Here is a 22,523-nt window from a genome sequence, read left to right as displayed (position 1 = left end):
TGTGGCCAAGTGAATTATAACTGTTGTCTGTCAAGGACAAAAGGCGTTGTACACTCCACCTCCAACTATCATGGTCACTCCAAACTGTATTTTACAAATGTAGACTAGTTGTATACAAGCATCATTTGTAGAAGATCATATTAGACTGTTGTAAATAAGAAAATTCCTTTATAATATATAATTTTGCCATCGAATTTCTGGTTTTCTTACTCTGACTGTAGCTGCCTATTATCTTTGTAGCAGAATAACATTATATATGTGAACAGAAGGTGGTGCTAGTGTGGTGTCATCATGTAATAATAATTATGTTTCCTTCCACATTGTTGGTATTCACAGTTTTTAATTTATTATTAAATAATGTCCTAAAACAAATGATGGATAGACAGATGGAGATTTAGTCCTTTGTAAATGTAATTTAGTTTATCTGATAATAATGCTGCTTCAAAAAGTGTGGCAGTAATTGTCACTTAAAATATTCATGACTTCTTCAGAAGTTGAAGGTGAGAAATAGAAAAAAAACAAAACTTCAATCATTTACATGAACTGTGCTGCAGAGCTGTCATTCTCTGAGAAGGCTTGACATTCAGAGCGATGGACGAAATCTATGTCAACTTTGAACCCATCAAACCTGTCGACCCAAAACCTTCAACAACTCAGACAGGTAAAATTGTTCAGACATTGAGGCTGAGGATTAATCTGTGTAATCATCTGTCGTTACTGTATTTACTCACTGGTCTTTTCTCTGTTCAGGTCCCAGGAGCTCTGAGAGGAGATTTCATGGAGCTGTTGTTCTCTCTCTGAGTCTGCTGAGTGTTCTCCTGTTGGCTGGGCTCATTGTCCTCGGTGTCCACCGTGAGTCAGAAATCATTTTTGGATCCTTATTCTGCTCATATTTTAATAAGATGCGTACTTTAGTTTGTCATCTATATTGTGTTATCCTGCCTTTATGCTTTTATTGCCCCCCCTCATGTTTTCTTAATTGGTTTCAGGCGTTTTCTCCGTTTTGTTTGTTTGTTTTGAAACTCAAAGCAGCTTTTTAATTGAAAAAGTTGAATACTGATGATTTATATCAATATATTTGCTGGGGAAAAGACAAGGTCCTATATTAAAAAAATGAACAGTGGTGTACCATTACTTGTATTTTACAATTTGATGATATGATTATTTTTATTCTACTTATTCTTAATCAGAGGTGTTTGGATTTATTATCCACTGTGTAATACCTACTGTTCTTCAGGTGCTAATGCACTGAAAACATTTTCACCCACAGAAAGTGTTTAATCCACAACTTCTCAAGAAGGACATGCGTCTTTTCTGATCTTTAAAATCTTTTGTTGACTCATCTTACAGGCAGCGGTCAAGAGGAAGTCTGCAGCTCAGAGGCAGTTGTTCCCTCAGCCGGCACCTCCACCTACATCTGCCACATCGCCTGTTGTCCCCAACCGCGGCCCTGTCATCGCTCCATTTCTATTTCTAACCCCACAAGTACCTGGAGCCCAACAGATCGCTCCTTCTGGCCCGCCTCCCTCCCCACCACCTGCCGACAGGGCTTACACCCGGACAGTTGAAAAGAATAAATGTAGTCAGTGCCACCAGCCCAGTCAGTATTATGTGTTCGCCAATGCTGGATTACCAAGATGCCCACAGAACCCAGATCCCTTGGGGCCCCAAATGCTTCAGGCTTAATACATATAATTTGTGTCTACATAATTTGGCCTAGTTTGCTATCTTAAGCACATTGGACGTTAGACTGTCATAAAAACTACAATAAAAGTGTCCTGAAATCTGAAACAGAAGAGAAAACAATGGATTTTAATTTGAAAGAAAAGAAATCTGTGTGCCCTTCTTGAAGACCTAATAATTTTGTCTCTTGTTAAAACAATGTTAGAGGCCAGTTGTCATGTTCTGAGCACCTTCAAATCTTTGTCTATGTGATCATAAAAATTAAACTCAAAATCAAACCTTGCTGACAACTCCAGTACTAAATGAACCTTGAGGTGAGATTGTTTGTCTATATCTAATATTCATTGTGATTTTTAAAAGTTCTGTTAAGAGGATTCCTGAATTTATTCTGGTCCATCTTGAATAAACTGGTGCTATTTCACATGAATGCCACTAGATGGAGCTATTGAAAAGCGAAACATGTAGTGCCACAAAATGAGTTTGTGTATTTGCACAGAATAGGGAAGGCGTCCTGTGAACAATATTTACTGATTATATTGAATTTTGTGTGTTGCACTGGAAGTTAGCAGTATCCAGTGTCATGTTTACATGTCTTTGTGTATATTTGTGTTTGTATTTATTCTTGCCTTGCTTTATTTGTGGCTGGAGTTTATTTGCTTGATTGTTTTAATGATCTATATTTGCCTTTGTTATGTTGTTGTTATTAGGGCCTTGTGTTTTCTTGTCGCTTCATCCGTGCTTAGTTGTGCATTTTATGTTCATATTTATTATGCTCTTATCTTTTTGCCAACTGTTGCATATGTTGGTGAGTTTTATTTTTTTGCATTTGTGCTTGATTTGTATTTGTGTTTGCACTTTGCACTTGTATCTGTGTGTGTGTGTGTATGTGTGTGTGTGGGTGTACAGGTGTACTCTGTGGCCCTTGTGGACCCTCGACATGATTAGGGGTCCAGCAGGAGTCTCAGAGCAGGGAGCAGGAGCACACAGGAGCTGATGGAGTCTTGAGCCTGGAGCTGGTTTCTATTGTCCCCAGTAATTGGATTTGGTCTGGGAGGAGAGATGACTGCCAGTGAGAGCCTGCGATCATTAGGTGTGAATGAGACGTGTGGTGCCAAGGCTGAACACACACACACACACACACACACACACAGACACACAGATTGGTATTGTGCTGCTCAATAGACACCAAATACACACACACATGTGTCCACACTGCTCTGGTCCAAACTGAAATTGCTGTATTTATGTCAAGCAGCAGTCTACCTGTGTTTTCAGATATTTCTTTTAGACGCTCACCTCCTCACTAAAACATTATAATAAACAGGACAACAGCTGAATCTCTTCATCATCTTCTTATGGTCACCTGCCGTAATAATATAGTAAAACCCACTGTATTTCTGAGTGTTTCATGAAGCAAGACAAGGAGTTAAGACAGGCTTACAGTACTTCAGTTAAATAGGCTTTTTAGCACAAAACTCCGTTTTTTTTTTTCATAGCAGTGGCTTTGTTCCTTCACCTACCTGCTGAGTCAATTGGGACTTTACTGTTAACCTGAATGTTCGGAGTTGTCGTTCATACACCTGTGTGAAAGTACCGAAAACTTCTGCTTGTGTTGTGCTGCAGTTGAAGGTGGAGTTTGTGTCTGTGTAAGTGGGTCTTCATGAGGAGAGGGCAGGTCAAAATGTGCTTCCTCACAGGGCTGGCTGATTGTACGGCAGGTAAACAGTGGCTGTGACGTTTGGAAGAGAGAAGAGAGGATAAGCCTTTTGATTTATGTGACAGTCTGAGATTATCATTGATAAAATCGTAAGAAAAGGAGGGTTGGCAATTTTTTACATATATAAAGGGGTGCACAATGAGCATTGAGCTTCATGGAGTAATGCTTTTTCTTAAGCAGTAACAACAGCAGCACTCTTCCTCATAGACATCTTTAGCATAACACTTAGGCAACTTGTGTTAGTGTTTCCTCCTATGAAACCTGTCAGGTCATATAACCGACACGCAGCAGTTGCGTTGGAGGAGAGCAGATTATTTGCACGTAAAAAAAAAAAGAAATAGCTTTTGTTTTTGTATGTGCATGTCCAAGTTAATCAGTGAGGGAGAAACATTTTACTGAACACACACATACACGTGCAATGTTTCCATGGGGACCAAGCAGCCACTCTGTTCTTCAATAGCGGGTGAGTGAGTCGAGGTAGACGGCTATTGTGTTGTGTGTGTGTTCGGGGGGTCGGGGTGGCGGTTCGAGAGGGGTTAGGGGGAGCAGTATTAAACAACACACTAGACAGATGAAAGCACTGCACATCCTTAAATCTAATCATAATTTAGTCATCACTAGAAGATGGTATGATCAAAATAAAGCAGGAAATAGGCAAGACTGACAGGACAGAGAAATAGCTGAGTGCATGAGTCAAGGGAAGGGAGCTGTGAGATTGCTGTTTGATAGAAAATGATGGATCCTCATGGACAGAGATGGCCTTATTCCTAAAGCTGATGCTTATTTGTTGCATCAATCCCTATATCCAGGCAAAGGCACTTAGCCTGAAAGGATTTCTAAAGCTCAGATGTGGCTACACTGCTACAAAGACAGTGACTTAGTCTGAACCACTAAAATCTGGACTCCATTCATGCCTTTTATATGTAAAATTATGACCAAACAAATTACAAAAGCTACATGGAAATAGCAAGTAAAAGGGCCAAAATGTAGCAAATTTTCTCCAATAAGCAAAAATGTTTCTAAAAACAGAAAATTATATGTCCATTAAGAATTTTTGTGTTGAACAGAAAGCATGTTAATACTGGAATAAGATGTTCCTCCTCCTGTTTTTTTTTTTTGGTTTTTTTTTTTGCTTCTGCAAAACATGTTTCCAAACATTACAAATTCTGAAAAAAAAGGAAGAGAAACATCAGAAGATCACCAGGATCTACCACTTCATATCTGAGACATGTAGGACCATTATTGTGCAACAATGCTACAGACAAAGTAACATAGTAGAGCCCATCGGGGCGACCTGACCCTCCTCGCCTCCACTGTGCAGAACTATTTAGACAAAGAGCACTCAGAGAAAAGATGAGGAGAAGGGGGTCCATCTGGGGTTTTCTCAAATGGGCCTTTGAAAGCCAATAATGATATTTCTTGGATTAGACCTACTGTTAATAAGTAATTGGGGCTTTTTCAACTACTCAAATTTGCTCTCTTCCTGACAAAACATCCAGATAATGATATTTTTGCCTTATTTTCCTGAGACTATTTTGTATTTTGTTTGTGAGTGTTTGTGAAACAGGATTGATTATTTATCATGGAACAAAGTTTTAAAAAAAAGTGTGTAAAAGTATTAATTAAATTATTTCATTTTCCAGGACTGGGGCTCTGTTATGTTTTCGTAAATATATAACTAACTTGAATGATTGTTGATATTTTGGCACAAATCTGGTCATGGTTCACTTCGTTCATTCTCAGTTCAGTGTTCTTGTTTACAGTTTAATTTTCTCATTTATGAGTTCTTTTTAAATTCACGGTTTGTTATTTTTTTCTTTCACATATTCTGGCCGTAAATTACCTTCATCGATATTACTTGAGTTCAGTCACCAAGTAATTGATTTGGCGCAGATTTTTATGACAGGACTGCGTAATATTCGTAAACACAGGGTCATGACCGGAGTTACTGATGGTTAATTGGTCTGATGTTGCATCTGCAGCCCTAGTTCGCAGGGACGCTCATCATGTCGTGTGGATGCCTGTTGAATTAAGCAGAATATCAAAATTATGCCTACTGAGCAATTAAACAAATTAAAGCTAAATTTGACAGGGCCTTGAGATTATGTGGAAAAAAAGAAAAAAGAAATTACTTTTTTTGTGTATTTGTTTGCATTTAAACAAACAAAATTGCAAAGTAATTTTTACCTTGGCCTTTGGTTTCCATGAAAGTCTTGGGGCACTTGTCGTCTTTGCATAATGAGCAATCCTGCCTTGTTCAAGCTTTTATATAGACAAAAACACAACTGGCTTGTCTGTGGAATTCAGAAAGAGTCTGTGGATAACTACTTTCCCTTTCACACTATTCAACAACTAGGTGGAAACAGCCCTCAAACAGCATTACAAAAAGGACCATGCAGATGCTCGGTGCAACATTCACCCATACGTACTCCCTCTATTTAGTTTTCTTAAAGTCAGCTACACCTGCAAATAGCGTTAATACAGATCAAATTATTAACGCTGCCTATCTGTGATAACAGTCACATTCTGTTGATTTACAGATACATGTTTTGAACATCCTTTCAAAGTCCTTTATTGGCCCCACATATCAATTTAGCTGTAGTTGGAACACAGGTTGTAGGAGGATTACAGTGTCCCTCTTGAATGATGTTTCTGTCTGTCGGACTGACACTTTGGGTGCTGGGGCAGCTTCAAGCAGCCCATTAGGGAGAAACTATTCTCCACCTCTGCTTTGTCCTCCACTCTCCAGTCCTCTTGCCATCTTGGTAGGATTCTTCTGTCGAATGTGTTGGGGCAGACGTAAACCACAACCTTTCTTTGTGAGACTAAAATAGTAGGGATTTTTTTTCATTATCCCATTTCATGATAATGAAAATAATGGAGATGTCCTTCGCATAAATCCAATAACAAAATTGGCTTGATGCGTAATAAGAATGACGAATATATATATATATAATATAGTCATGAGCTGAATGAAACAATGGTAATGAATGCTGTTGAGTTGGTAGTGAAGTATAATTTTGAGGTACTTGTACTTCTATATAGGTTATTATATACTTTTTACTCCAAAATATGTATTTGATAAAATAAATTATGATTTACTATTAAAGGCTAAGGTTAGATAAGACTGTATTGACAAGCTGCTCAGCAGTATATAAAGTAATTAAAATTAGACCCACCTTAAGCTGCACATTATGGTGATGTATAACTTAATACATCAAAATCTTCCAATAATTTCCAATACTATTTATTTATATATATACTATACTTTTCTATTTTTACATGAGTAAAACATCTAAGTACTTTCCACCACTGGTGCATATTGTAAGTAAACAACATTGTGTTTTATGTGTCACACGGAACCTTTATCATGAAGCCTCAGTTTCATTCCGGGGGTTTTTATCGGTGCTGGACCGTCAAATGACATAATGGTAAACACAGTAAGGTGAGTCTCGGTTTATGTTTTACAGCTTGTGCACGGCACCAGTTTCACCACAAGACAAATCCGGTCCAGATCCACGGATACGTGGTTTTAATTTGAGCGAGCGACCGGTTTTTTATCTTTTGTTGAAACGACATTATTCGAGGATGGAGAGATGCTAGCGTTAGCTGCTAGCTAACTAGCCCCGGCTCACTTCACATTAGCTGGGGATAAAAACAGGCCTTGTTCGGCCAGCTGTGGGGACAGTTCCCCGATTTTACACATGTATACACGGCGTGTGTGTGTGTGTCGTGATAAACCGGGTCTATCAGCGAGGTAGCACACATAGCAGAGGTTGATGTGGCTAATGTGGCTGACCGTGGCTTCACCTCTGTCACTGTTTACTGCTGAGATGCTGACTATGTGTTTATAGATATTGGAGCAGAGACACACACACACACACACACACAACAGTGCCGAGGCTTGAATGCGGTTGTTTTTCATTTCTAAATTGCTGCTAGCTTCATTATTATCATCACTGTGTATTTGTTTAAGGATTTAAAGAACATTATAAACAGATAATCCGCGTCAGAGCTCAGGACCAGTGATGTATTCAAAGTCTTAATATGAGCTATCCACTTCCTGTTTAAAAAGTTCTCATCACATTTTGTGTTGAAGTTCAAATTTGTCATTCCAGCTGTAAAAACATAAAAAAAAAAAAACATCTACACGATTTCAGTGCTTTAAAACAGTAAAATAACATATGAGTTTGGTGTCAGGTAATGTGCATACAGCTCAGTAAATACATACATTTATAGATTACATACATATTTACATAGTTCGGCTTGGTACACTTGTGCATCGTTTTTTAAGGCACTGGGCAGGTAGGCTGTTAAAAGCATCTTGGAGAGCTTGTCACGGTTCTTCTGGGGATTTAGTCTGTCTCAGTGTCGTCTGTCTTTTCATGTGATCCCAGACTGACTCCATGATGTTGAGATCAGGGCTCTGTGGGGCCCAGACCATCTGTTGCAGGACTCGTTGTTCTTCTGGTCTCTGAAGATAGTTCTTTATTAATCTGTGGCTGTTTGTTTGGGCTCGTTGTCATGATACAGAATAGATTAGACACCGCTGTGATTGTACAGCGTGATGGATACAGTTCTGTAGTAAACAAAGTTCAAATAAGAAAGTGATCAAATGGTAGTTCAGTCTGATTGTCACTCAGGCTAAATTATGTGTAACCAATGCCATGTACAGATTTAGGCAACAGTGGCGAGGAGTGGAACTTGCGCTAAGTATTTATTGGACACGATCTGATTTGTCGAGTCCAGTGATTTGGCGGTTTTCCTTGTGATGAGCAGAGTCCAGGTCATTTTTTAGTCATATTTTCAAAAATCATCATTTGAAAAGAGAATGGATTCATGCTTTGAGTTTACCTCATCACTGATCAAACTATATCCGTCCCAGCTAATGTTGACTGTATTGGCCTGACAGCATGAGTGAGTCAACAGGAGGTTAGTGGGAAGATCGATGAGTAACTTACTCGATGACGATGCTCAGTGAGTTCAGAGCTGTATCTGCCGGCAGATGATGTCAGAGTAAATATGAACAATTTGTCATCTCGGGCGCAGTGAAGTTTTTATTTTATTGTCACTTTTTTCCTCAATTTTGTTTGTTTATCATCTAATGGAAATGAATGGGAAATATAATTTTACACAAAAGTAAAAAATGACTTTTAAATAGAAATTGATTCTCAACAAAATTCATTTGAGTGGTTCAGCTGCTTCATTGTAATGTTTGTACTGTTTACAGGCACAAAATGCCTTGGCGCTATGCCGCAGTCGATTGTGTGCTTTTGTGTGGTAAGCTTAATGCATGCAGTGTAAGCTAATAAATCCCCAAATAAAACCCATAAAGGCCATTAAAATCACTGTCATATCTGCGTTAATATCCTGTTTTTTTTTTTATTAACATGATAAATTGTAAGTATTCAATATGTTGGCCACCTGACGAGAAATTCAATTTCAGTGATGTAATGGCCTTTAAATAATTGATATGTGGAGAAAAGTAAAAGAGGCTGCGCTTTAGAAGAGAGGAAAATCAATGAGGAGGAGAGAGCACAAATGAGAAAGAAAGAGAAACAGAGAGAGAGAGAGAGAGAGAGTGTGAGTGAGAGTGAGTGAGGGAGAGACAGAGACAGAGACAGAGGAGCAGAGAGAATCAGAAGAGACAGGCGGTCAAGCAGATGGATGGGAACCCCACCCAGGCCTGTTTCCTCTCTGCCTGCCCAGTCCAGTGATAAGCAGCAGAGGAGGAAGTCAAGTATTATTTCATCAGGACATGTGAGGGAGGATGATCATTTCTATTCGCTGCGGAAGAACCTGTGAAGCTGCAGTGTCAGTGTGAGGAAGATGCTGCAGGTGGGTAGGTAGTTCGACGCTTAAACTTGTTAAACTTGAGGCTTCAAAAACACTGTCCAACTCTTAGCACAGATTTAAGGAAGCACCTGGAGCATGAGCTGGTTTTATGTATAAATTAATCACAGTATGTTTTTCTATCAGCTGTGTTTCCATTCTTTGTGTTTATTTCAGAAAGCTTCCTCTTTACTATTTCCTCATTCTCTCTTCCCTTTGTTACAGCCAAGCCACAAACAGTGTCCATCCGATGACCTCACAGCCACCTGACAGGCCAAAAGAGTGCCACTAATAAAGCTGACAGTCAGTTTTGGCTTCACATCCTCCAGAATTTGTCTCCGCTCCCTGAACATCTCAGACAGAGCAGAGGGATTTCACTGTTTTTGTAGCCCGAAGTGTGTGTATCTGGCTAAGTATCCTTTTGCCGTCCAAGTTGGCTCGATTTGGAGACTCTCAAGCTGCTGCCAGTCTTGTTTACCTCTGGCATCAAGCCGCAGTAGCTTTCTCCCTTGAGGTAGACACACACCATTGAAAAGGAAGACTAACCCTGGACGAGGGCCCTATCTCGAGGCGAGGAGCAGGACTTGGCTTCAGACATCAGTTTGTGAAGCCTGCAGACTGCTCGGATCTTCTTCACCCCTTCTTAGCTTGTCAGCATTCCTTTAACACTTGTATTTGTCCAGCTGACAGCTAGTTTGCTTTGTCGGACATGTGCATGCTGCTAACAGGGTTTTTGCGGCCATTTTGGAAAACTATCTAGTTGTGAGATTTACAGCTCAGGGGAAGACCGAGCCATGGAGGGTCTTGAGCAGCTTGACATGGTGGGTGATATCAGCCCAGCCTTGGAGGCCACAGAGGACTTTATCCACTGCATGGATGGGATACAAGGCCAAGGTCCGAGCCAGGCTCAAACAGGGAACGTCCAGCCTCCCAGGCAGCCGAAGCAGCTGCAGGAAGTGTCCAGTGCTGCGCTGGGGAAGCTGAGCTCCAGCGGTGTATGGAGCCTGCTGGCGGGAGAGCAGCCAGAAGTCGGGCCCTTGGGCCTGGCGTGGGCCGACAACTTCAGCGTGTTGGGTCTGGGGATGGGCTTGAGGCACGGCAAGAGAAGCCGGGCGCGCTCCACCAACGACCTGGCAGCCCACACCAAGGAGTGCACCAACAACACCGCCAACTCCTCGTCCAACTCCGCCTTCAAGAAGGGACACAACCGGTCCAGATCTGACGTCAACTACCGGCCGTCTGCCTACACTGACAACGGACTGCCCACAGTGGACTGCAACACCCTGAAGAACATGATCCTCAACCACCAGCAAGAGGGTGAGTACACATACACATGACTGTGAAAAAATACCTTGATTGAGTATTTTTTTTGATTGAATCAAGAAATGTATCATATCACGACACATATTTATGTCGCAATATAAAATGACATATACCATGATATAAGATTTTATCCACATTCCCTTTCCCTATTGAAAAGTATTTGATGTTAAAGGTAAGAAAACTGAAAACTTGTCACTGTCACATCTCTGGTTTTCACTGGTCCAAAATGTTTGACCAAAAAAGTTGTAATTTAGCAAATTTTTATTTATTTATTTATTTTTTTAAAAGTATATTTTTTGGGCTTTTTATGCCTTTATTTGATAGTCTAGTGGAGAGAGACAGGAAAAGGGGAGGCAGAGAAGGGGAATGACATGCAGCGAAGGGCCGTCCGATGCGGGATTCGAGCCGGGGCCAACTGCAGCGAGGACTGTAGCCTCTACACATGGGGCGCCTGCTTAGACCACTACGCTACACGACGCCCCTTTATTTTTTTTTTATATTGGTCACTGATATCCTGAAATATCTTCTCCTGTGGCTGTCATGACATACCATGTGATCAGGGCGATACAGAGTACACGCTGATGCCGTCAGATCCATTCAGGTATAAAACATATTGACACACCCATCGGAAGCCTGTGGTAGTAAAATGAGACTGATGTGTTCTGATGTGTTGTGTGATGACGTCTCCTGGATTATCTAAAGTAGCTGTGTCACAGTTTCAGAATTTTTCAAGTGCAATATTTCACTGCTGTGGGCACCACAAACAAACATAACCACCGTGGCAGAAGTCTCAGCGGCAGACACATCAAAACCTTTAAATGAAAATACGACTTTCTGCAAAACTGGCACTAAAGAGAAGTGGGAAAATATGTTCATCTTGGGTGAACAGACTCTTTCCTAACTGGGCGTTTATGGTGTAGAGAGCTGTTGTTGCTTTGACTCATTAAACATGACGCCATGTCCTCAGGTGACGAACTCATTAAACCTGAAGTATTCCTAATTCAAGCCAAAAGGGCCGGCCCCTACCTGTCAGGAATATGTACACCTCCTCCTTGCTGCAACGCTCTGATCAACTGTCCATTCACTGGAAAGCTTTTCTCAGCCTTTGAGAGGCTTTTGGAGGACAGAAGTCCTGGACTATTTGTGCTGCAGATCGGGGCGTATGCTGTACTTATGTTGAAGCATCCTCAGAGAAAGCAATAATGACAGAAGATGATGATAACTTGAAATGACACAGCTGTGCTATGATAGTCAGTATTCAGGCAGAGAGCTCAAACACACACACACACACACACACACACACACACACACACACACAGACACACACACCATTTGTTTGTGTGTTTTGGCCATCTGAAGGCCTAAGGAGATCCTAAGGGATCCTGAGGGATAATAGCCTGTAATCCTGTCAGCAAATGGACTCAAATGAGGCGAGAGAAGAGGCAACCCAATTACCCGGCTCCTAACACTGGCAGGATTATTTAGTATTAGCATATGTGTGAAAAGGCATCAGGTTATTTAGTTTGGCTGGATGTGTATTGAAAGGAGAGAAGTAGGAAAAGGATGGTAATAAGCAGAAGGCAGAGTGATTTGGCTCGGCCTCGCTATGTCTCTTCATTCACACCGAAGAAAGTGGCCTGTTTGCCTTTCCATTAGTGACAGCTGGGGATGTTTAGATGGTAAATGGAAATGATGATGATTATTATCATGTACAGAATGTGTATATAAGACCAAACAGTATTTATTAAAGAACTCTGGGGGCTGCATTAATCTGATTTATATATTATGATTTTTATAAATAAAAGGTCTATTGTGGCTGCATGTTTAGTAGCAAGTAATTTTATTTTCATTAAAATTCAAGGTTTATGCAACAGTTTTGTTGGCAGCTTTAAATGTGAAATGATGCACCTGTTAATCAAACTGAAAAAGCAAAAAAAAAAAAAAAACAACTAAGGAGCTCACTAAGTTGCATTATGAGCAGGATTTAATACACCAGACGCCAAATGTTAACAGGAAATCTATTGGTAACGCACACTCTTTTCCAAATGAGAGTATATGGAAGAATTAAAAAAAAGTAATACAATTTTACATTCACTGATGCTACTTGTGCTGAAGCAGTTATTTAAATCAATCAACCACAAAACATTAATCAAACCATTTTGATAAATAATTTATTGTCTAAGTCGACAGTAAGAAAATATTTGAAGATGTGACCTTGGGCTCTGGTGATTGTGGCATTTTTCATTATTTTCTGACATTTTAAAGACTGAACAATTGAAAGTTTCAGATTGTATGACACACAAAAAGTTTGAGAAGCTCTGGCCTGTCAGACTTCCCAGCTGCAGGGGTGCAGACTGGTAGTTCAGCAGGAATGCATAGAGAAACAGTTATCTTTTCCAAGAGTCTTGTGCTGGCCTGAAAATGTGGTATTGCGGGATCCCAACACTGGTAACCCAGTGAACTAAATAACTAACTAATACAATGTTCAGATACAACGTGCAACAAATATTACCCTCAAAGTATTCAAGCAAGTTTGACCACTGATGTTTCTTTGGTCTTTGTTTATTATCTGCAAATAACCAGTAGACATGTGCCCTGACTAACAGTATGAATATTTGCCAAACAACACACACTGACTGCTTGTGTGTGTCTGTGTGTGTGTGTGTGTGTGTGTGTGTGAAGTTTCCGTGTGTACACAGAGCTTGTGCATACAGTAAAGTCTCATCTTGAGTAATTTTTAGTCATCCAAAGCAGGTCCAGTTGTTTCGCTTATTTTTCCACAGGTCTGTCTCTGTGTTGTTGCCTCTGGCTCAGTACAATAATTAAACGTAGTGGAATTTTCTCTGATTATGAAACATAAGTTTGGGACAAACCTGAAGATGGACTGAAACATGCAAAAACTGGAAAAACCACATATACATATGGAGGTGGTTTCCGCCAATTTTTTTTTTTTTAGTTGGTTAGTCTTTGACGGTTGCGGAGGAGCATAAACTTATTTATATATTTGATTAAATCATCTGGAAACTCACGACCTTCTAGGCCTTCAGAGAAAGCCAAACTAATCAGAATTTTAAATGTTATATTTAATTTCTTTCATTTAATAATTATTCTCTTCTAATTTGAATTTTAGACTCATTTTCCATAAAGTTTGCTTCAGAAATGAAAGGGTTACTGTCCTGATGGCCGCATGTGTTTATTTAGAAAGTGGCAGGTGAATTAACCAATCACATTTTGAGTGCATGGGATCAAAAATCATTGCCCTGGGCCCAAAGGCTCAAAGCCAGAGCTCTCTCAAAGAGTTTAGATTTAGTTTAGATTGGTGACTTCAGTCAGTCAGTCAGTCAGTCAGTCAGTCAGTCAGTCAGTCAGTCAGTCAGTCAGTCAGTCAGTCAGTCAGTCAGTCAGTCAGTCAGTCAGTCAGTCACAGCAGAGATGACGAAGTGATAGGACAGTCTGTGATGGGATTCATTTGACAATATTAATTTGGACCCTTACAGATTAAAGGAATATAACTGGCTCTGAAGCAGTCAACAGTGGTAGCGTGTTTCCCCCGCCGTTAAGGTCGCATCTTCATCATAGTTCATTTGCATCCTTATGCTGACTCTGCATGCATTCATGCTTCCTGTTTATTTCAGTGGATGAATCTCATTCATCCATTCATGAGCGTCACTAATTAGATGTCAGCAATTGGCTGGAGAGTCATAGTCACAGAATGTGCTGTATTTTCCTACAGACACATCTGTTGTTGTATCAGAAAGCACGTAACACGTCACTCATGACACGCTTCCTTTTTCCCAATAATTCTGACCTTACTCAATATGCTGATTTACCAATGTACTTAGTCCCAGATGATGTCCTCTCTCACTCACACACACACACACACACACACACACACACACACACACACAAGCTTTTTCTATATTTCTTTATTTCTATATGTCTCTATGCATTTTGTTATCCAGGTAGCCGCTGCAGTCTGTAGGATTTGAAAACAGCATGTAATATTATGATTGGCTCCCCCATCGGTGGGTGAGGCTGCTTGTTTAAGGCTGAAGCGGAGGTTTGTGTCCCGATTGACTTGAGGGCAGTGGCACCGGAGAGTTAGTTCGCAGCACCGAGAGAAAAGTGTTAATTCTGGTAGAAGGCTTGCGTGTATATATTAGACTATTACTGTGAGTGTGATGTCAAAACCTACCAGGTGGAGATGAAGGCTAATTGAACAGAGCAGTTTTTCTTGCCACAATGCCTAATTCTCATCTCGACCCTCCCAAGCGTGGCGACTGCCAATCAGCCAGACTTGATTCCTGCTAAACTTATTAGCATATTCATTTGCTCCCTTTAGCAATGAGGTTTGTTAACATGCAAAGTCCGAGACATGGAGTGACACCGTGTCTGCTGTTGTTTTGATAAGATTGATGAGGCACTTGACTCGCCACCCTTTAGTTAACAGGAGCTGTGGCGGATTTAGCTTTTCCTTTTCCCTCCGTGAGTGTTTCAGCATGTGAAAGTAACAAAATGCAATATCTGTCAATTAGGCTGCTTCTGGTCGGGGTTTACAATTAAATCAGAATGGCTGAGGGGGAGGGTATAAGTGATTGTTGTTGTTTTTAAGTGAGCCTGTCTGCCCAGTTAGCACTGATGTGAAGATTTGCAGGTCAGAATATGTCTAAGCTAAACTTGGTTGGAAAGTGAAAGTTTTTAGACATCTAGGTGACATATAACCATAGTTTAGATTAGTTATAGATGAAATGCTGTCTAAACAATAGCTGTGTATAGCCTGCAGGTCTGAAAAAACTGTCACTGTATAACCAAATTTATCTCAGACTTATTTTAGACACCTACATATCTTTTGACAAAGATATGCAAATCACCAAATCAGTGAATTTGCAGACAGCTCATAAAATAGTTTTGATTATCAAAACTCAGTTTTTTTTCTGTCCCATCTGAAGTCCTAAAGATTCATCTGTCTGTCACTAGCTTCATCCTGTACCTTGTAGTTTTTTCTGGCCTGTTCTGTGTAGCAGTTGCTCCTCTCTCTTCCTTTCTTGTTTGTGGTGATTTGAGAGTGAAAGAAAACAGGACCTTTTTAGAAATGATGAAATCTCTGTCAGTGTTTGGGTTTATTGGGCAATGTGAAATGCTAAAGTATGACTTGAGTTCTCATATATTCACCCGCAGGTCACTGGCGTGTGTTAAAGTTTGTTTTTCGAAAGGATTTGGCTGTCTGCCAAGCTGAATCATTGCTACATCTCCAGTTGATATAACTGAGGCTTGCAGGAAGTTGATCACTCAAATGTGAAATCTCTTTCCCGCAGCATATCTATCATCATATCTGTGTTTTTGTTGAAATTATGTTTGTATTGCCAAAAAATCCAGTATATATCAAGCTGTAATCATTATTATTAGTCTGATCTTCACCTTTCACCTTCACCAGTCACATAACTAATTTGCATGTTGGCTATCACGGAGGTGAGGTTTTGCATTGTTGGTGATTTTACCAAAAAATAGTGTATATGCTTTGGATATTTTCATTCAGCATTATGCTTATTTATTTATTTATATATTATGCTCTAATTAAAATCAAATGTTAAACCCTGTTAACAAGTCCATATGGTGTTTTTTATATAATACAGGACATATCATGGCTGAGTATCTCCACCTTGCAGTGAACCAATGACAGCCTCAAATACACAGATTCAGACAACCAGGGTTTCATACGTCACAAACCTAAGGAACTAATCCTCTCAACTTGCAGGCTGAGGCAAAGATACCTGAGACATCCAGCGCAGAGCAGACCTGTCAGTACAGAGAACGAGGGTTTGCATTAACACAACCACAAACAACGTAAACAAATAAAAAAGGTGCTAACAGCGCTCACCGTTCTGATATGTCTGCTACTCGCAGGTTCACCGCAGACTCTTCATCTGAGTCTGAGTCTGACTGAGGCTCAAACATGTGGCTGAGTCTGTCCGATGTTTCCTCTAATGCTAGCCATCTTGATGCGCACTGTTCTTCTGCTGGTCAACCTAACACAAGCAGCGGTGGTGGGTGAAGAAATGAAGAATTTTTCGAAGCGTGGATGTGCTTCTTATCAGAGTTTCTTTTAAAGCGGTTTATGTGGGAAAACTGTGTTAAACTAAATATCTAGAGTTTTTTTTTTTTTTAGATACTTTAAAATGCGTATGTTTAAATTTCTAAACACACACATCAGGAGAGTGCGTCGGAGAGTAACGACATAAATGAGGGTAAAACAAACCTCCTGAGCGGCGGACTGTGGTAGATCGGAGAGGAAAAGCCAAAATAGAGTGAGGGTGTGCCTCCGGCCCCTTAGATTAGGAGAGTGGGACAATTTGCCTAGTGGCCCCTTTAACAATACTGTTTCTTCCGGTTTTGGTGACGAGAAACATTTTCAGAGAAGCTCATGTGGACTGCTATCTCTTACCAAAATACAAACGCTCAGGTCTGAGCTGCTAGTCTCTGATAAGCTACCTTACGTAGGAAACTGGCCCATGTAGATAGATTGAAGTTCCTTTGAGGTGTGAGGATTTAGGCAAAGTGGGAGAAAAAACTGTGTGTGCAAACCAAGAGGAGAAAGTATGCAGTTCACTGCCATGGATTTATTCTTGAAGTCAAAAACTCTCAGTACCAAAGTGGGATTTTTCAAAGTGGTACAAACGGGCGAGTTTTTTAAAACATAAATAAGAGTATGTGACCTGTGATTTGTGCCCGCAGAAGATCACATGAACTGTATCTGGTTGGAAGCTGTTTTGTTGTCGCAGTTGTGTTCAGCCTGAACTGATTAACCATTACTCATCCGTGTATCATTTCCCCCTTTTCCCTTCTCCTCTGTGTCTCTGTCCAGCTGATAAAAGCAGCAGCAGCAGCAGTGTGGTGAAACAGGGTGAGATGGAGCAGCGTGAGGGGCCCCGGGGCCGTTGGACACCCTGCCATGTCGAGCTGACACCGTGCGAGCTCCGGCTCTACACTCTGGACAGCAGTGCCAACCGCCAGCTGGGCACCGCCTACTCTCTGTCACACTGCCAGAGCGTCATCTCACCAGCACCCTGCAGCCAGCCCGGCCAGATCACCCAGCCCGCCGATCAACGCACGCTGCAGGCTTTGTTCTTCAACAGCACGCGTCTCCAGCTGAGGGCGGCCAGCCAATGGGAGGCGATGGAGTGGAGACGGCTTATGTGGGAGAAGGTGCAGGCAGCCAGACCTGTGAGGCAGGAGAACCGCCAGCTTAAGACCGGAGTGGAAAACCAACAGGTGGCTAAGTTTCCTGCACCCATGTCGCCCTCCTCGTCGCCCTCTCCATCGGGGCTCGACACCAGGCCTGATGGGGAGAGTGACACCACCACCTCAGCGGAGGCTTCACTCTCTATTCAGACTAATTCTGGCATCTTGAGCAGACCCACCACCCTTCCTCTGTTCACCCAACGCTGCCAGGACGTCCTCAAAGCCGGTCTGCTCCACAAGCTGATGGACCAGAACAACTGGCGGGCCTTCACCGTTGTCCTGACCAGATCTGCTCTCCAAGCTTTCCCTACTGAGGGACGCGGGTCTGTGTCCCAGCCTGTCCTCCAGTACTCCCTGGCTTCCTGCTTGGCTGTGCAGCAAGATCAGGAACCAGAGAACGGAGAGCCGTGGATGGATAGAAGGGAACGTTTCCAGGTAGTTTTCCCCAAAGAGGTGCTCCGACTTCGGGCAGAGGATCACCTTAAGGCCCAGGAATGGGTGGAGACCCTTCGAGAGGCAGTGGGAGCACAGAGGCCTGCACAAGAAGGAGGTGTGTCGGGAGAAGGAGCTCCAAGCCTCCAGGGAGTGCTGCTGAGATCAAAACCGTCTCGTGAGAGGAGGCATCGTGAGGCCCAGAGAGCCAAGAGGCAGTCGGTCACCACCAGTTTCCTCAGTATCCTCACCTGTCTGGCTGTGGAGAAAGGACTCACTGCTCAGAGCTTCAGATGTGCAGGTGAGTGGTCTACACACACACACACACACACACACACACAAACACCTATGATGACACGTTGTATGAGACTGAAACAGTTAATCGTACCTTGACCCTGATCCATGGTCTGCTCACAGTCTTTTTGTTAGCAATGTACAAAGCAGAGCAATTCCCAGAAAATAAGATTCAATTTGGTTAATTAGTTATAATCTATGCAGAAAAACTAAAAACTATATATGGCCAGATGTGGCCACCAGGCCCCCAAGGTACAATGCCCCCAGGTCATGTGATGCTCACTCAGCCAAACAATCTCATACAGTCATTACAGAGGAAAGGGCTGTAAAATGATAAAACATCAATGAATATAGTCCCAAAGTACACGCAAATAGGTGATGTTGTGAATGGTGAATTGACCCTATACAAATAAAAATTGGCTTGACTTGAATGTCACATAGAAATAATAAAAGCAGCATCCTGCTTTCACTCCCATCCTACAATAATATTGTGTTGCATCAAGTCAACTTGAATGCTATTCTCTGCTTATTCATCTCCTGTTTTTTGTCATCAATGTGAGAATGACACTAACGATGTGATCAAGACCGTGTGATGTTACTTTTCTTCAGTGGAAAATATGGAAAATTGAGTTTGACTGCAGGTGAATACAGACCAACTCATTTAGGAGGCAAAAACAAGCATCACATTCACTTAAGTAAATGAACAGTTCTTTCAAAGCTGCCTTTTAATAATAGTTTCAGTGACATATAAAATATTGAACATAATATTTAAGCCCAACTTAGAGTATGACAAATTTCCCAATGTTTAAAACAAAAGTGAAACATTTGGTCACATATGTTTATTCCTTTGCACGTTTAGAGTTTGATTAGAAGATCGACACCACTCATATCTGAATATTAAATGTGAGGCTGCAGCTAACAGACTGTTACCTGGGCCTAGTGAGCTTCAGTGTTGCTGGTTGGCAGGTTTTCTTACTGTTTGACACACCAAGACTAGCTGCTTCCAGTCTTTGTGCTAAACGAAGCTAAGCTAACTGGCTATAGCTTCATATTTACGGTACGGACATCAGAGTGATATTGATCTTGAACTCTCAGCGAGGAAATGAATGTATAATATAATAAATATGATTCCCAAAACTAATCCATCGAGGCATTTGATTTGATATAAAGCAAAAAGTGATCTCAAGTTGTACAATAATTTAAATAATGCATATATCCCGTTGAACAGATATATGAAGGAGGCTGTCTCCTTGAATGCATCTACCTTTTCCTGTCAGTCAGCGGTTCTGGGTGTTTTTCCATTTAGTCTTCACCCTTTTTCATACCCAGGACCATTACAGCCTCTCTCCTCCTTTATTATTATTCCTGTTAGTCTCCATACCGGGCCCTTGCACAGCCCCATAAATGGCAGGCGGTGCTTTTACTCTCCCTGGGTGTGAAACGTGGGCTTCCTCTCTCTCTCTTAGGAGGGCTTTGAATAATCACCGCTCACCTCCCTTTTTATTTGTAACAACTGGCTTATTAATGCAGGGCTGTTTGAAAGGCCAGCTGAAACAGGAACAAGGACAGAGGCCGTCTGGGGGCAACTGATGATAATTGGTAGGCTTAAAGCACCGGAGGAGAGGAAAAATGGATGAATGAATGAATGAATGAGAGCGAATGAAAGCGGCCTGGGGATGCTGCAGTGGTCAGGCCTGATCGCAGTTGTTTGATTGAAGGGTTTCTGGGTAGATCTGGATGGGAGGGACAGCTGGATACGTCCATTTTCTATACAGAGCACACCTCTGCTCACTCAGTCCGTTTATTTCCCTCCTTTTCCTCTCTTTCTTTCTTTTTCCTTTCACCAGTTCATTCAGACTCACAGCTATTCCCTCTTTTTGTCCTCTTCCTGCCCCTCTTATTTATTTGACTGTATCCCTTCTTAGTCTCCTGCAGTGTTACTTAGCAGGTCTTGAAAAAGTATTTTACACCATTTAAATCCAATGCATGAAATCCTCAAGGTATTGTTAGAGCTCTTGTGCTTCTATAGATTTATACCCTTATTTTCCTGGTTTTTTTTCTGTAGCAAAATTGGTCTTAAAATCTCATTCTCACCAGCTTTACAGTGAGAATCTTAAATTTAACTTTAGACATCCTATCTCCCCTCTTTACTGTTTTTCTATCCACTGCCCTCCCCTGGCTCTCATCTCTCATTGGTAGCGTGCCAGTTAAATTTTTATTGAGATGTGGCCAGTTTTTTGTATTACACTTCAATTATTCTGTGCTATACAAATAGACACAGTCTCTATTACACTGTCAGAGGTAATGCTGGAGAGGAAGACTGATAATATTGGGTCAGTGATACATTTGCAGTGAAATGTCATGCACCTGTCAATCATTGCTGAAATGATTTGTTTATTAATTCTTTACTTATCATCCAAAAGTGCCGAACACTTCTTGATTCCAGCTGCTGAAAAATGAAGAATTGCTGCTTTTCTAGGTTTGATAACATTGCACGTTAAATATCATCAGGTTTTGGGCTGCTGGTCAGACATCAACTTGACCTCTGGGAACTTATTAATTGATGACAAAAAATAATAATTGTTTGCAGCTGTAGTGGTTAGTGAGTGACATCTGCCTTTGTACTGATGCCTGCATAATAAACATTACATATATGTACAATGATTTTTTACACTGACTTAGTCTTGTGTAGAATTGAGTTGAGTACTGAAATAATTAGTTAATTGTTGATTTTGATCTTTTCATGGGATTTGTTGAGAATAAGGAAAATACAATCATATATTGAATCAAATCATTGAATTATATCAGCAGCAACTGAATACCAATTTATGAAATTGTGCAACTTCAAATTGACTGTTCAGAACTTCACAAAGTGAAATTCAGGCCGCATAAACTTAGAAAGATGGTTTTCAAAGTCAAATATTTCAGGACAATAAATTCAGTGGTATTTAAATTTCAACGCTAAGTAATCAGCAGTGATTAAATGCCTCAATTTGGTCTCCAGTTGCTAATATGATTCAAATTATTATGGCAGTGATTTGCCTCCATAGCTTTATTCTTTAACTTAGCATAATATTCGTGTCAGTGACCTGCAGCTATTACTGTTGTAATCAGTTCAATTCTGCGAGAATTCATCAAAGTCAACTTTGCAAAGTTTGGCATGAGTTGACAATTTAGCTCTCGAAGAAGAAAAAAAGGAACATTGATCCAAACAGAATATCATCTGACCTGTAGACCTGACCATCTGTGGTAAACACTTATATTGGCCATCAAAACCTCCATAAGACTAATTCATCAAACGCATGCATCTGCTGTACTTAACCTGAGAGCATATCTGATTATTCATATATGAAGCCACTACTCTAAACAAGATCTCTTGATGGTGGCGAGCGCAATGCCTAACGTTCAGTATGCTACTTTAGTTTCAACTGATCTCTCTTTGAACTTGTTTCAAGTCTGCCCTTTGCATATGCATGTTACATCTATACATATCGAGTGATTGGTTATTTAACATCAAAATGTAAAATGTATTCAACTAATTACACATGGGAATCGCCGCGTTTTTGATTCCTTTTGAAGGAAACGGTTTGTGTTCGTTTGAAGACTGTGATTCCCCCATCACCCCTCACCACATACGCATACACACACGCGCGCACACACACACACACATTGTTCAGAGTGTGTCCTCAGGTTTGGTGACCCCTGTCGTTGCACCGGAGCACATTCTCAGGCCCCCAACAGACTATGTGAATCTGGTGGATGTGTGTGTGTGGGGGGGGGGGGCTTTTGGGTGAAATAGGTGGGCTCACATCAAAAGATAGACAGTTTCTCTCTCTCTCTCTCTCTCTCTCTCTCTCTCTCTCTCTCTCTCTCTGTCTCTAAAACTCACACACACACACACACACACACACACACACACACACACACACACACACTGTCTTACCCATAGTACTCCATTTGCCCACATTTTCATTCGAGTGTTTGGTTGGTGTGAAGGAGACAC

The 22,523-nt window shown here is 41.1% G+C and overlaps 1 protein-coding gene across 1 annotated transcript in view; it reads left to right on the top strand.

Annotated features, from left to right (window-relative positions):
* The first annotated feature begins 9,461 nt into the window (after nucleotides 1-9,461).
* The window catches only part of plekhm3 (pleckstrin homology domain containing M3), a 52,368-nt gene continuing 39,306 nt past the window's right edge, over nucleotides 9,462-22,523 (top strand). Inside the window, exons 1-2 of the mRNA XM_023430819.2 lie at nucleotides 9,462-10,549; nucleotides 17,418-18,527. Coding sequence (XP_023286587.1) covers nucleotides 10,027-10,549; nucleotides 17,418-18,527 — 1,633 coding nt within the window. The 5' untranslated portion in view covers nucleotides 9,462-10,026. The remainder of the gene's footprint in view (nucleotides 10,550-17,417; nucleotides 18,528-22,523) is intronic.

The sequence above is a fragment of the Seriola lalandi genome, unplaced genomic scaffold (assembly GCF_002814215.2).
Source record: "Seriola lalandi dorsalis isolate HSWRI2012SDOR001 ecotype SW California unplaced genomic scaffold, Sedor1 jcf7180002054912, whole genome shotgun sequence".
Classification (NCBI taxonomy): domain Eukaryota; kingdom Metazoa; phylum Chordata; class Actinopteri; order Carangiformes; family Carangidae; genus Seriola; species Seriola lalandi.
Note: the sequence above shows the minus strand (reverse complement) of the source record. Positions and strands in the feature narration are given on the sequence as shown.